This window comes from Notechis scutatus, chromosome 4 (genome assembly GCF_049901735.1).
Source record: "Notechis scutatus isolate UNSWTSFEM ecotype Mainland chromosome 4, rNotScu1.2, whole genome shotgun sequence".
Taxonomy (NCBI): Eukaryota; Metazoa; Chordata; class Lepidosauria; order Squamata; family Elapidae; genus Notechis; species Notechis scutatus.
In genome coordinates, this window is record NC_142012.1 from 128,243,585 (window position 1) to 128,255,949 (window position 12,365).

Consider the following 12,365-nt stretch of genomic DNA (forward strand, 5'->3'; position numbering starts at 1 on the left):
GTTCTCCAGCTTGTATTCAAAATTACATACGAGAAGAACAATGTAATTATACCAAGTTGTCTGGAAAGAGGGAAAGGCTTTATTAGTGATAGAAGTTGGTTAATATCTGGAGTAAAGCCCTACTAAAATCACTGTTGCATTCTGAATCAGCTGACAATCTGTGTCACCTTACATAAAGCACAGCACAGACATTAATAGCAGTTATTCAAGATACTACACAACCCTGGCTGATCTTTAAAAATTTAAGAAGAGTTAGTACTTGGCTAGTTCTTGCATGGGCCACCACTAGGAGAATCCCTGGGTTGTAAGCAAGACTGGGGAATGAAAAAAGGGAAAGGCAATGGTAAACCACTTTTGCATTTTTTTTGTCAAGGAAACTACATGACATTAACAGTCAGGAGTTCAGTTTGGCTTGAGTGCAGCTTTACTTTTATCACAGTGCTTAAATCTCTTTTCCCAGAACTGTAAGAAAAACTTTGGGTGGTAAAAAATAATAGCTATAGCTATTACAGGTGATGGTGGGGGATCCAGAGTATTTCCAGGTAGAGGCTTAAGTTATTTACTGCGCTAAGACATGGATTGTTTAACCACAATAAATCATAACTGACTGATTCAAATAGTCTGTTAAGCCAAAGCCTATATGAAGCCAAAACCAGCAAACCACAATAAGGTTTAATGTTGTATGAACAAAGCCTGTGTATTTCCTGCAATGTCCTGGTTCTACTGGCATAAATTGAAATTCATGGCTGACATAAATTCAGAAATATTCCCCATCCCTGATCTAGCTGGTTTCTTCCTTTCATCTCTCCGTTTCTCCCATCTGCAATGCCATACAGCCTGAACTGAACTTCAGAAAATTGACTGCATTGCAGGATTTGAGGAAGGACCGTTATTCGCTTAAGATCAGAAAATCATATCCTCAGATCACCTTCTCCCTTCATTTCATGTAGCAAATAAGTACTCTGAGAATCAGAAAAGCACCTCTGGGAGTTCTTAGGATAACATCCAAGGTATTGAACTGCACTCCCAAAACATAACTGTTCAGGAAGACGAGCTGCCATTGATTATAAAACATTAACATTAAAGCACATCGGATAATGAGACTAGGATTCTCTGTATGTGTACATAAAGATATATAGCTGCAAGGAAATCTAAATGAGTACTTGTTGAAAGCCAGAAACCAGAAAGGAAACAAAAGAATTATATGCCTATCATAATTGCTAAGAACATCAGCTATTGTTTTCCTTGGCACCTTTTAGAACTTAAGTCAATTTATCTTAGTTTTATGTTCCTTCTTTTTATCATGAGGACTGGCAATCACAAGCAATGCTAGTTATTTTATTTGTTTGTAGAAATACAGCAAAAGTGTTCTCTGAAAAGTATATTTCTGTTTAACTGTGAATAATGTTGTAAAGTGATATATTCTGGGTTTGTGGTATGCAGTAAGCAGACCTACACCATGATAATATTTCTTACAAAGTCAGAGCAAATCTTGATCTGATCACATTTTATTTTTGTTGATGTTCAGAAGCAGATATGAAGCTGACTTTGGGTTCTCGCCCTCCTTGCACCAAGACTGAAAGTGGCCAATTCTGGTTAAACATTGTTCGGAAGGGACTACATCTCTGTACTGGGAATGAATGGATTTCCATGCTAGAAGGTGAAATGCTTTCTGGATATTGTTAACCTATGGATGCTTTGATTTTTTAATAATACTGGTTTATGGACTGAAAATATTTTCCTGGAAATCCCAAAACCAAATTCCCTTGTCTGTTATGTTATGTAAGTTAACATTACCAATTTCAACAGTAAGCAACATGGAGAAAATTCAAATGAAATTATCCTGCACTCTGAGTATAACATAGAAAAAATAGAAGCTTTTCTGCAGTGGAATTAAACTGCTTAGAGATTGCATTAATAAGAAATAAGAAATTCTGATGATAATACACTTGCCAAGAAGGAACATAATTAATTTAAATAAGGTTTATGAAATGGGGTATGATCCTGTGAGTACAGTGAATAACTATTTACTTGGATTGAATAATTTTGAATAAAATCATACAGAATGAGTGAATGGGTTTGAAAGAGAATTTGAGGCCAAGATATACTGTAAGCTCAGTGAAAGAAGAATAGGAAATACCAGGATTAATTACTCTGCTGGATAAACCTCTCCATAGCATTGCCTTGATAGAGACAATAGGTTTCCTTGTTCCCTGTCATTTTCCAGTTGAAGAAAGATTGGACTATTTGGAAGAATACCAGAGATTAGCTACAAATTCTGAAACCTTGGGAATTGAGATCTTTGTCATCCCCATGGTGGGTCTTTTTGTAGCTACTGCTAATCGCTTCACTCCTCCTGGATCAGCCATTTATAAATGGATTGATGAAAAATTTGTGCCTTACCAAAATCTCCCCACCTATCAAGCTCAGTCCTGGGAATTCTTCACTGTGGGAAAAAAGGTACTGTGTAAAATACTCTTTTATTTTAAATTAACTATTCTTTTATTTAATATGAGTGAATCAAAACTGTTGTTGAATAATTTTTATAAAGCTAGGCAACATAGGAGTTGCATTTTCTGCAATGGAAAACAATTGCAACAAGTTAGAGTCTTAATTTTTATGGGAAACTTACTGAAGAGGTTGAGGATCAATATTCAGAAGGGCATAGTACTAAACTGATGCAGTAGAGAGAACTGAAAAATAACAGATAACAGATAATCAGAGTTGGAAGGAACCTTGTAGGTCATCTAGTCCAACCTCCCGCCCAAGTGGGAGACCCTACATGAGGGGTAGGATTCAAACTTTTTAACAACTGGTTCTGTGGGCATGGCTTAGGTGGTAGAAGTGGCTTGGTAGTCATTTGACTGGATGGACATGGCTTGGTGGCCATGTTACTGGTTGGGCGTGGCCAACTCAACATCATTCACATCGAGGCACGCATCTCCTCGCCCAGGTCTCTCATGACTGTGGGGATGCTGCACCAGTCATAAGTGTGAAAAATGGTCATAAGCCGCTTTTTTCAAAGGTCATTCCATACAAGCAAAGTACCAGCAAAGGAGGGGGAAAAAAACTCCAGAGAAGTTCCAGAGACAGGAAGTCTAGTCCTGCCAAGAATGTAATAAGGGTTAACGGAGAGGCAGTTTCTGTAAGCAACACCAGAATGTTTCCTTCCTGCCTTCCTTACAGGATTAGGCCAGTAATTTCTTCTAACAACCGGTTCTAGCGAATAGGTGTGAACTGGTTGAATCCCACCCCTGCCCTACACCATTTTTGACAAATGGCAGTCCAATCTCTTCTTGAAAGGCTCAAGTAATGACACTCCCACAACTTCCGAGGGCAAGCTGTTCCACTGGTTGATTGTTCTCATTGTCAGAAAGTTTCTCCTTATTTCCAGGTTAAATCTCTCCTTGCTCAGTTTCCATCCATTATTCCTTGCCTGGCCCACAGGTGCTTTAGAAAACAGCTTGGCCCCTTCCTCTCTGTGACAGCCCCTCAAATATTGGAACACTGCTATCATTTCTCCCCTGGTCCTTCTCTTCACTAGACTAGCCATGCCCAGTTCCTGTAACCATTCTTCATATGTTTTAGTCTCCAGTCCCTAATCACCCTGGTTGCTCTTCTCTGTACTTTTTCTAGAGTCTCAACATCTTGTTTATAATGTGGTGACCAAAACTAGATGCAGTACTCTAGGTGTGCTCTTACTAAGGCTTTATAGAGTGGTATTAGTATCTCACTTGATCTCGATTATATCCCTCTATTTATACAATTTAGGATTGCATTAGCGTTTTTGGCTGCTGTTGCACACTGCTGATTGTCCACTAAGACTCCAAGATCCCTTTCACAGTTATTGCTATTGAGCCTGGTTTCACCCAGTCTATATGTGTACTTTTGGTTTTTCTTGCCTAAGTGTAGCACTTTACTTTTCTCTATATTGAATTTCATTTTGTTAGATATGGCCCAGTGTTCCAGTCTGTCAAGATCTATCTGGATCTTGAGCCTATCTTCTTGGGTGTTAGCTATTCCTGCCAGCTTAGTATCATCAGCAAATTTGGTAAGTTCCCCTTCTATTCCTCATCTAAGTCATTAATGAAGATATTGAAGAGTACTGGGCCTAAGACGGAATCTTGTGGCACCACACTGTTTACTTCCCTCCATGTAGACTTAGACCCATTAAGGACTACTCGTTGAGTACTGTTTGTCAGCCAGTTGCGAGTCCATCCAGTGGTGGTGTTATCTATTCCACTTTTTTCTAGCTTACCAAGAAGAAGATTGTGGTCTACTTTGTCGAATGCCTTGCTGAAATCTAAATATATTATGTCCACAGTATTTTGCTGGTCTACTAATTTAGTCACTATGTTGAAGAATGAAATAAGATTGGTTTGGCATGATCTGTTCTTAACAGCTCTGTGCTGACTGCTAGTTATTGCTTTACTTGTTTCTAGATGTTGGCAGATCTGTTTTTTATTATCTTTTCCAATATCTTCCCAGGTATTGATGTTAGGCTGATTGGTGGGTAGTTTCCTGGGTCTGTTGTTTTTCCTTTTTTGAAGATAGGAACCACATCAGCTCTTTTCCAGTCCTCTGGTAGTTCCCCGGTGCTCCAGGACTTTTGAAAGATATGTTGCAGTGGTCCTGAGATGACCTCTGCCAGCTCCTTTAAAACTCTGGGATGTAATCCATCAGGCCCCGGTGATTTGTGTTCATCAAGATGTTCTCTTACTATTTTTTTTGCTTATTTTAACTTTTATTTCTGGTCTGTCTTTTACAGTTATGTTTTTGGTGGGTTGAGCTATAGTTTCTTTTTGCCTGAAGACCAATGCAAAGAATGAGTGAAGTAGTTCTGCTTTCTCTCTGTTGCCTATTACTTCCTTGCCAACTTCTCTCTTTAGTGGACCGACTGTTTCCTTGATTTTTTCTTGTTATTTATATGTTGGAAGAAACTTTTTTTAAAATTATCTTTGACTTTTGTTGCAAGTCTTTTGTTCTTTTGTACTTATCCTTTTTTTCTTTCAATTTGCCAGTTTTCAATTTTTTTTCAATCAAGCACTGATAAAGGTTGGTTAGCAGACACAAATCTATGACCTATTCAGACTCCCTTTTTTTTTTCCAAAAAAAAAAAAATGAGAATAAAATGAAGAGACCCAGAGCTCTTGGCTAGGGAATGAACATCAAAATAAAAAAAATATATACAGGTGGTTTTCAACTGTCACAATTAAGACCATGATTTCTGTTGCTAAGCAAGGCGGTTGTTAAATGAGTCATGCCTGATTTTATGGCTCTTTTGCCAGGATTATTAAGTGAATCACTGTAGTTGTTAAGTGAATCATGTGGCCATCAAGTGAATTCAGCTTACCTCATGGACTTTGCTTGTGGCTAAATGAATGATTGGAAGTCGAGAATTACCTATACAAATAAATAAGGTTTTCTTCTAAGAAAATCAGAATAGAGCTGAAGGGACCTTGGAGGTGTTCTAGTCCAGCCACCTGCTCAAGCAGGAGTCCCTATCCCATTTCAGACAAGTGACTGTCCAGTCTCTTCTTAAAAACCTCCAGTGATGGAGCACCCACAATTTCTGAAGGCAACTTCTGTTCCACTGATTAATTGTCCTCACTGTTAGGGAGTTCCTCCTTAATTCCTGGTTGCTTCTCTCCTTGACTAGTTTCCATCCATTGTTTCTTGTCCTATCTACAGGTAATTGGAAAATAAGTTGACCCCATCTCCTTTATGGCAGCCCCTCAAACACTGGAATATTGCTATCATGTCACACCTCTTTTCTTTAGACTAGCCAAATCCAAATCCTGCAGCCGTTCTTTATATTTTTTAGTATCCAGGCTTTAATGTGCATTCAAGTATCCACTTCTCTGATGTTTTGCAGTTGTGTTGGATACACGCTCCATTATTTTAATCTTTTAGTAAGGTGAACTGGTCTGCAACCTCAGTTGGGTGGACAAGTTGTAAGAGTATTCTAAAACTGCCTCTGTTGGATTGCCTCATTATTACCTACTTTGGCTTACCTTACTGCCATCTCTATTTGTTACTTTATTGTGAGGGACTTTGAGAATATTACCTGAATAGCCTACACTACAACTATTTAAAAAGAAATGAAGCAGTAGATGCTGGAAAACTCTATTCTGCTTAATTTTCAAACTGTTATTTTGCCGAGTGGGGAGTTTTCATGAAAAGGAATCAGAAAAAAAAAATCAAATATGGGTGCACCCTTTCTGATTTCAGCCAAAATCAAGAACAGGGAGGAAGAATATTTTGGTTGCCAAGACTAAGATATGACATGTGGGGGTGACGAGCTAGTCTAAATGAATGAGGCTGGACTATGCATGTGGCTGAGCCATATTACATGGGTAGTGAAAAAGGCTTATTAGACATTTTTTTCTATTTTATTAAATTGTGTGTCAGAGTGTGTGAAATAATTTATATATTCACATGTTCCTCTGCTCAAAATATATTTGGTTCAGAAACTGATCCATTTAAATTGTAACCGTAAAATGTACATGCTTATTTCATAACAGTGTAATTATTATGTAAGCTAAGGGACACTTAAGATGAACATTTTTGAAGATACAGCTGTTCTGTCTTCCTATTTCTCCAAATACTGTATCTATGATGCTAAAAAAGCATTGGAGAATTCATATTCAGATTTGGCCTACTTTGGAAATTTGATCCAGATACCTAGTTATTGAAATAACGACTCAACCAAATTCGGATAAAAATTATATATAGCCTTAAATGCATCTCTCTCCTATGTTATTGCAAGGCAAATTCATATTATGTTAAGTATTAAATCTACACTTTTTGTGCTTGTGATTGTTCTGTGCAAAATGAATGTCTAAATTGCTTCTTTGCTTTTCAGCTTTTCCTTGTAGTGGCTAATCTCGATCAGAATCCAAGGGGTCATGAGTTTTCTATAATTTATAAATGGAACTACAGAAAAGAGAAATTTACCGTGTTCCAGAGGATTGCCACTCATAGTGCTAGGGATTGGGAAGCATTCGTCATTGATGGAGAGACCTTTCTTGCTGTAGCTAATCACAGAAAAGGTATCCGAATACTAATGCTTAATCTGCATATGAAAATTTCCTTTCATTTTTCATTAACACTTCTTATGATTGGAATTTTGTCATTTTTATTGGCAGAAGATTTGAGCCTTTAAAGTTTATAACTACACGGAGAGGCAGTGATAGGATACCAGCCTAAATGGGTTGTAAAAAAACAACCATCTGGCAAACTATACTGGGCTGATGTAGTAAATTACAGTCTATACTCTTCATCCTGCAGTGGATTGATTCATATTGATAATACTATTATTATTCAAATGATGAAAATGGATGCAAATAATATAATTTTTTTTTTTAGCAAACATTGAGATTTAATGGATGCCCCCTAAATAATGCGATGAGTTAGGATTTTACTATATTTATGTCTTTCTATCTTAACCCAACAGCTAGTTTGGCAAGGTATGGTAGTTAAGATTCAGACTAGAAACTGGGAGACCGTGAGTTCTAGTTTTGCTTTGGGCATGAAGCCAGTTGGGTGATCTTGGGCCAGTCACTTTCTCTCAGCCTAAGAAGGAGGCAATAGCAAATCACTTCTGAAGGGCCTTGCCAGGACAGCTGTAAAGATCTGTCCAGGCAGTTTTGTAAACTGTAAAGACCTATCTAGAGAATTGGACACACAACTCGACAAAAGAAAACAAAATCCTACTTTATAAGACAGCATTGAGAAACATGGTATCTGATTCTGGAGGCAACATATAATTGTCATGATTTATAGTCAATGACAGCTTTACTCTCAATCAGTTTGTCTAATCTGTTTGAAATAAATTTGCTTGGAATACAAGTAGAATCGATTGAAATAAAAGAGAAATTTTGTTTGTGGAACTATCCGATTTCTGAAATAAGAATGTACTGCCACCAAGTGGTCTGCTGACATATCATCATGTAAAAGGAATTGTAATGTCTTCTAATCAGATTTATGTACTTAAAAATTATATAGCTATGAAAAATGTTAATTCAGTTTTATGAAGTAAGCAAGAATGATACTAACATAAAGTGTATTATATCCGTCAGGTACTAGCTATTATCCCTATTATTTTTACAGAAACAAATAAGTTATGGGAAATGATTACAATATTTTGCTTAACAAATTAAAAAGTTTTAACTCTAATCCTGCGTGCCATTTTTTTTCTCACCTGTCACTCATGTTCCTTTTTCCTTGCAAATCGCTATATGTTTGAGAAACAGAAAAAACATTTCCACTTTTAAATTAGCACTTAATTTACAAAGTTGTCCACAAAGAATGGTATTTTTCTTGGAAAGACATTATTCTATATAGACTGAATTAGCAATAGCAGTTAACTTATATATCACTTCTTAGTGCTTTACAGCCCTATCTAAGCTCTTTGCAGAGCCAACATATTTTCCCCAGCAATCTGGGTCCTCATTTTACCAATTTTGGAAGGATGGAATGCTGAGTCAACCTTGAGCCAGTGAGAATCGAACTGCTGGCAGTCAGCAGAATTAGCCTGCAATACTGCATTTTAACCACTGCATGACTCTTTTTAACATCATGTTCACAAAACTGAGAATTGTCTGGTTCCTCTTTCCCTCTCCCTTCTTCTGTTTCACCACTGGCTCTGGAGAAGATATCTAATTGTTCATTTACACATTTAAATTTATGGTTTGTTACTAAGTCACAACTTAGATATCCCTGACTAATTTAAACTTGTGAGCAAATGGAAGAGAACCTGAAAGTATGCTTTTAAAAGTAACCAAGATACATTCTGGCTTTTCATTTAAGAGTAAATCACTGTTTTCATTACATGTATCATTCTTCTTTTCTTCTTTTTATTTTTCATTTCCAAGTTCTGGATTGACTTTCCTCATCAAATTAATTTCAAAAACTCAAATAAAATGAAGGTAGTAATAAATATTTCAAATATCAGTGGTAGTCTTATGTTTGTGCATCTTTCAACTTTTCCTGTTTTACCATGTTTCTATATCACGTCCATTCAAATTATTATTTCCTTACTCTTCTCTAGGAGATAACCACAATATCAATAGTGTCATATATAGATGGAACTCTAAAAGAGGGATTTTTGAAGCTAATCAAACTATTCCTACTTCAGGAGCCTATGACTGGGAATTTTTCACTATTGGTCCTTATTCCTTTCTGGTGGTAGCCAATACATTCAATGGAACATCGACCAAGATTTATTCTAACATCTACATTTGGCTCAATGGGGGTTTCCAGCTTTTCCAGTCAATCTTGGTAAGGTATAACAATGGAAAAACCAATTTCTTTAAATGCTTAGGAAAGTTCTGATCAAACAATTACATTTTTATCCATTGTACATAAACATTGTACATAATGGGGGATGTGGATTGTATATGTAGAACAAGAGCTATGTTCTTTAGGCTGTTTCTATTTGCTTCTACCAAGTTCTGTTCAATGTCACATCCATAAGAAAGTCAGATTTCCCACCCACCCCACCATTGCTCAGCTTTATTTTTGTTCTTTACCTTTTTTATATTCCATTTTTAAACATTGTTTGTTTACCTATCTATTTTAAGGTCATTCTGCTCTGTTTTCAAATGATTTGTTTCATATGACAGTGTTTTAAAACATACTGGCTATCAAGGGAGCCCTTTATATATGAATCACTACCATAGTTTAATAAATTAAATAAATGAATAAATATATCTGGAATTTGGAATCAAATACTGTTACATAGAGAAAACTATGTGATTATAATTCTTTCAGTAAGAATAGGTACACGTAGAATGAGCTAAGTTTATGTGGGTGAAAAAGTGACTTAAAGGAGCATGTGTACTTTAATTGCTTGAATAATTACTCTACCACATTGTCCTCTTCCATTACACTGAATTTCTTAGGTTGCTGGCCAGGCTGGTGTTGGTGTGGAAATCTTTCCCTAGTGTCTAGAAAAACTGTTGGATGAACAGAACATGCTGAAGATGAATCAAAGCAAGATAGTGTTAGTCCATCATAATTCTCAGTTAGCTCCAAAAGTGTTTTGAGGGAGGAAGCACTATTCCTGGGGCAGTAGGTCTGCAACTTGGGCCTCCTCCTGAATTCACATTTACTTCTGGGTGGCAGATGGAGACTTGAGGCCAGGATGGTCTTTTGTTTGCTGTGATTGGTGTGCCAGTTCTACTTTGTTCTAGAATGTGAAAAATATGTGATTATAACTCATGTGTATTTATATTATTGCAATGCACTCTGTATGAGACTGACTTTGAAACCATTGTGAAACAGAACTATATAGGTCACTTACTGGCAGGTCCTGGCCTTTGGAAATATATAACATGTGGATACTGCACTTCTTATCAATAAATTTCCAGTACAATTCAAAGTGCTGTTTTTGGACCTATTTATATTTCATATTTGCAAAATGATCTGGTCTGGTCTGAAATAATCCATCCTATCACCCAGGAGAGGCTACTTCCATAATGTGAGGAGGCCTTAGGCCACTGTTTCTAGTTATAGTCCCAATGCCATGAAACAACTTCAACTCTTCCAGAGAACCTGTTGTGCTTAATACTTTTTGCCATCATTATTATTTGGGATATTAAACATTGTGTATTAGAGTGGCTAATGAAGTTCCATCCAATTATTATAACTGCAGTGAGATTTAATTATTGTAACTACTTCTTAAGTTTTAACTGTATTTGTACAGTTGTTTCTATTATAAATTGTCATGAATCTTTGGTAGAATTAAATGGGAAATTTCAGTCCTAAACAAAATAAGTTATCCAGATATGATTCAGAAATGAAGGAGAAAGGCTGGCAAACCACATTTATAATATTTTTGAAGAAAAATAACATATGATGAATCACATTTAATTTAAGTGAATCTATTCTTAACCAGAATTTAGCACCCAGCCAAACTTCTCTCATCTCAAAAAAATTAAATAAAAAAATTAAATAAAATAAAAAATTAAATAAATTAAATAAAGTCAGCCCTGGTTGGATGGGAGCTTAGGAAATCACAATGTTCTGCACTAGACTGAGAAGCTTTTTAAAAATACCAAAAGGAAAACAATTGAAGATTATTGTCAAGAAAGCTACTGGCCAGAAAGACATGTTTTATCTAGAAGCTGAGTTCAGCTAGTAAGAGTTTTCACTCCTTTTTTTTTTTTTTTTTACAAATAACAATTTTCTGTTGTTTACTCCTTATCACGAAATTTAAGTTTGTGGGTCAAGTACAACAGCAGTTGTTCAATAATAGAAAAACAGCCTGAAGAAAAGACATCTGTTCCTTTTACAGTCAAATAATCTGGGGATTACCATTTAAAAAAATGTAACATTTGTACAAGCTGTTAATTGAAGCGGATAGTTAGTTAGTCTAGTATGCCAGGTTGATTTTTGGAGAGAAAGGCAAATCCTCTAGACATCTCCTCCTCATACTGAGTCAGATTATAAAGTATGTCCTTCTACAGATGTGTCTCACTGAAAGTCTCTTTTTCTTCCTCTCTTTTTCTAGACTTTTGGTGCTGCTGACTGGGAGGTCTTTTACATCCAAAACAGAGTCTTTCTTGCTGTGGCAAACAGTCATAGTTATGACAGTAGAACTCTACCACCGATCAACACTTTTGCCATTAATTCTTCCATCTATGAGCTTAACATCACAGCACAGTTATTTGTCAAGTTTCAGGACATCCCTACATACAGGTGCCTTTTCTGAGTAGTGTGCAAAACATCAGCATGGGGTTCTTTCAGTAGAAAAATGATTCCAGGAATGTTTGAGTTTGTTTTTGTATTCTAAAAACACATCTAAATATTTTCTTAAATTGATCTTGCCATTATTAGAAATATATAATAGAAACACTAACATTTCCCCCTTTTTTTTTTAAATTATACTGATCTCAGAAATTGTGGCACCTGTTGCCTTCCCCTCCCCCCAGTTCTAATATAAATGGAAACAGGATGTGTTCATCACTGATTCTCTGACTTTTGCAATATTTTCCTATTTGGTTTGTTCGTGTCACAGTGCTTTAGACTGGGAATTCTTTTCAGTGGGAGAAGACAGCTTTTTGGTTGTTGCAAATTCCTATGATGGTGTGACCTTCTCTGTAAACAGTATTATTTACAGGTAAGTGATCAAGAAAAAATGCCTCAGTTTTGTCATTTGTATATATTGGAGTCTTTTAAAAAAAGACAAAACAATTAGAAATGATTGAAACCATATTAATATACAGAGTATTAATCTGTATAGGAAGAAAGGATATACTATTCTGTCACTCTATCTATTCTTGATGCTAAATAGCAAATATCCAGATTAAAAGAATTAGGTTATTAGAATAGATTTGGTGTTCAGCTGTTCCTGAAATTTC

General features: G+C 36.1%; 1 protein-coding gene across 2 annotated transcripts in view; it reads left to right on the top strand.

Moving 5' to 3' along the window:
* TSPEAR (thrombospondin type laminin G domain and EAR repeats) overlaps positions 1-12,365 on the top strand; it is a 42,141-nt gene that overhangs the window by 20,994 nt on the left and 8,782 nt on the right. Inside the window, exons 6-11 of one of the 2 annotated variants that reach the window (XM_026668805.2) lie at positions 1,529-1,660; positions 2,228-2,460; positions 6,866-7,052; positions 9,053-9,282; positions 11,516-11,703; positions 12,023-12,124. In XM_026668805.2, the coding sequence (XP_026524590.1) occupies positions 1,529-1,660; positions 2,228-2,460; positions 6,866-7,052; positions 9,053-9,282; positions 11,516-11,703; positions 12,023-12,124 (1,072 nt within the window). The remainder of the gene's footprint in view (positions 1-1,528; positions 1,661-2,227; positions 2,461-6,865; positions 7,053-9,052; positions 9,283-11,515; positions 11,704-12,022; positions 12,125-12,365) is intronic. The other variant, XM_087964890.1, reaches the window with a different exon arrangement.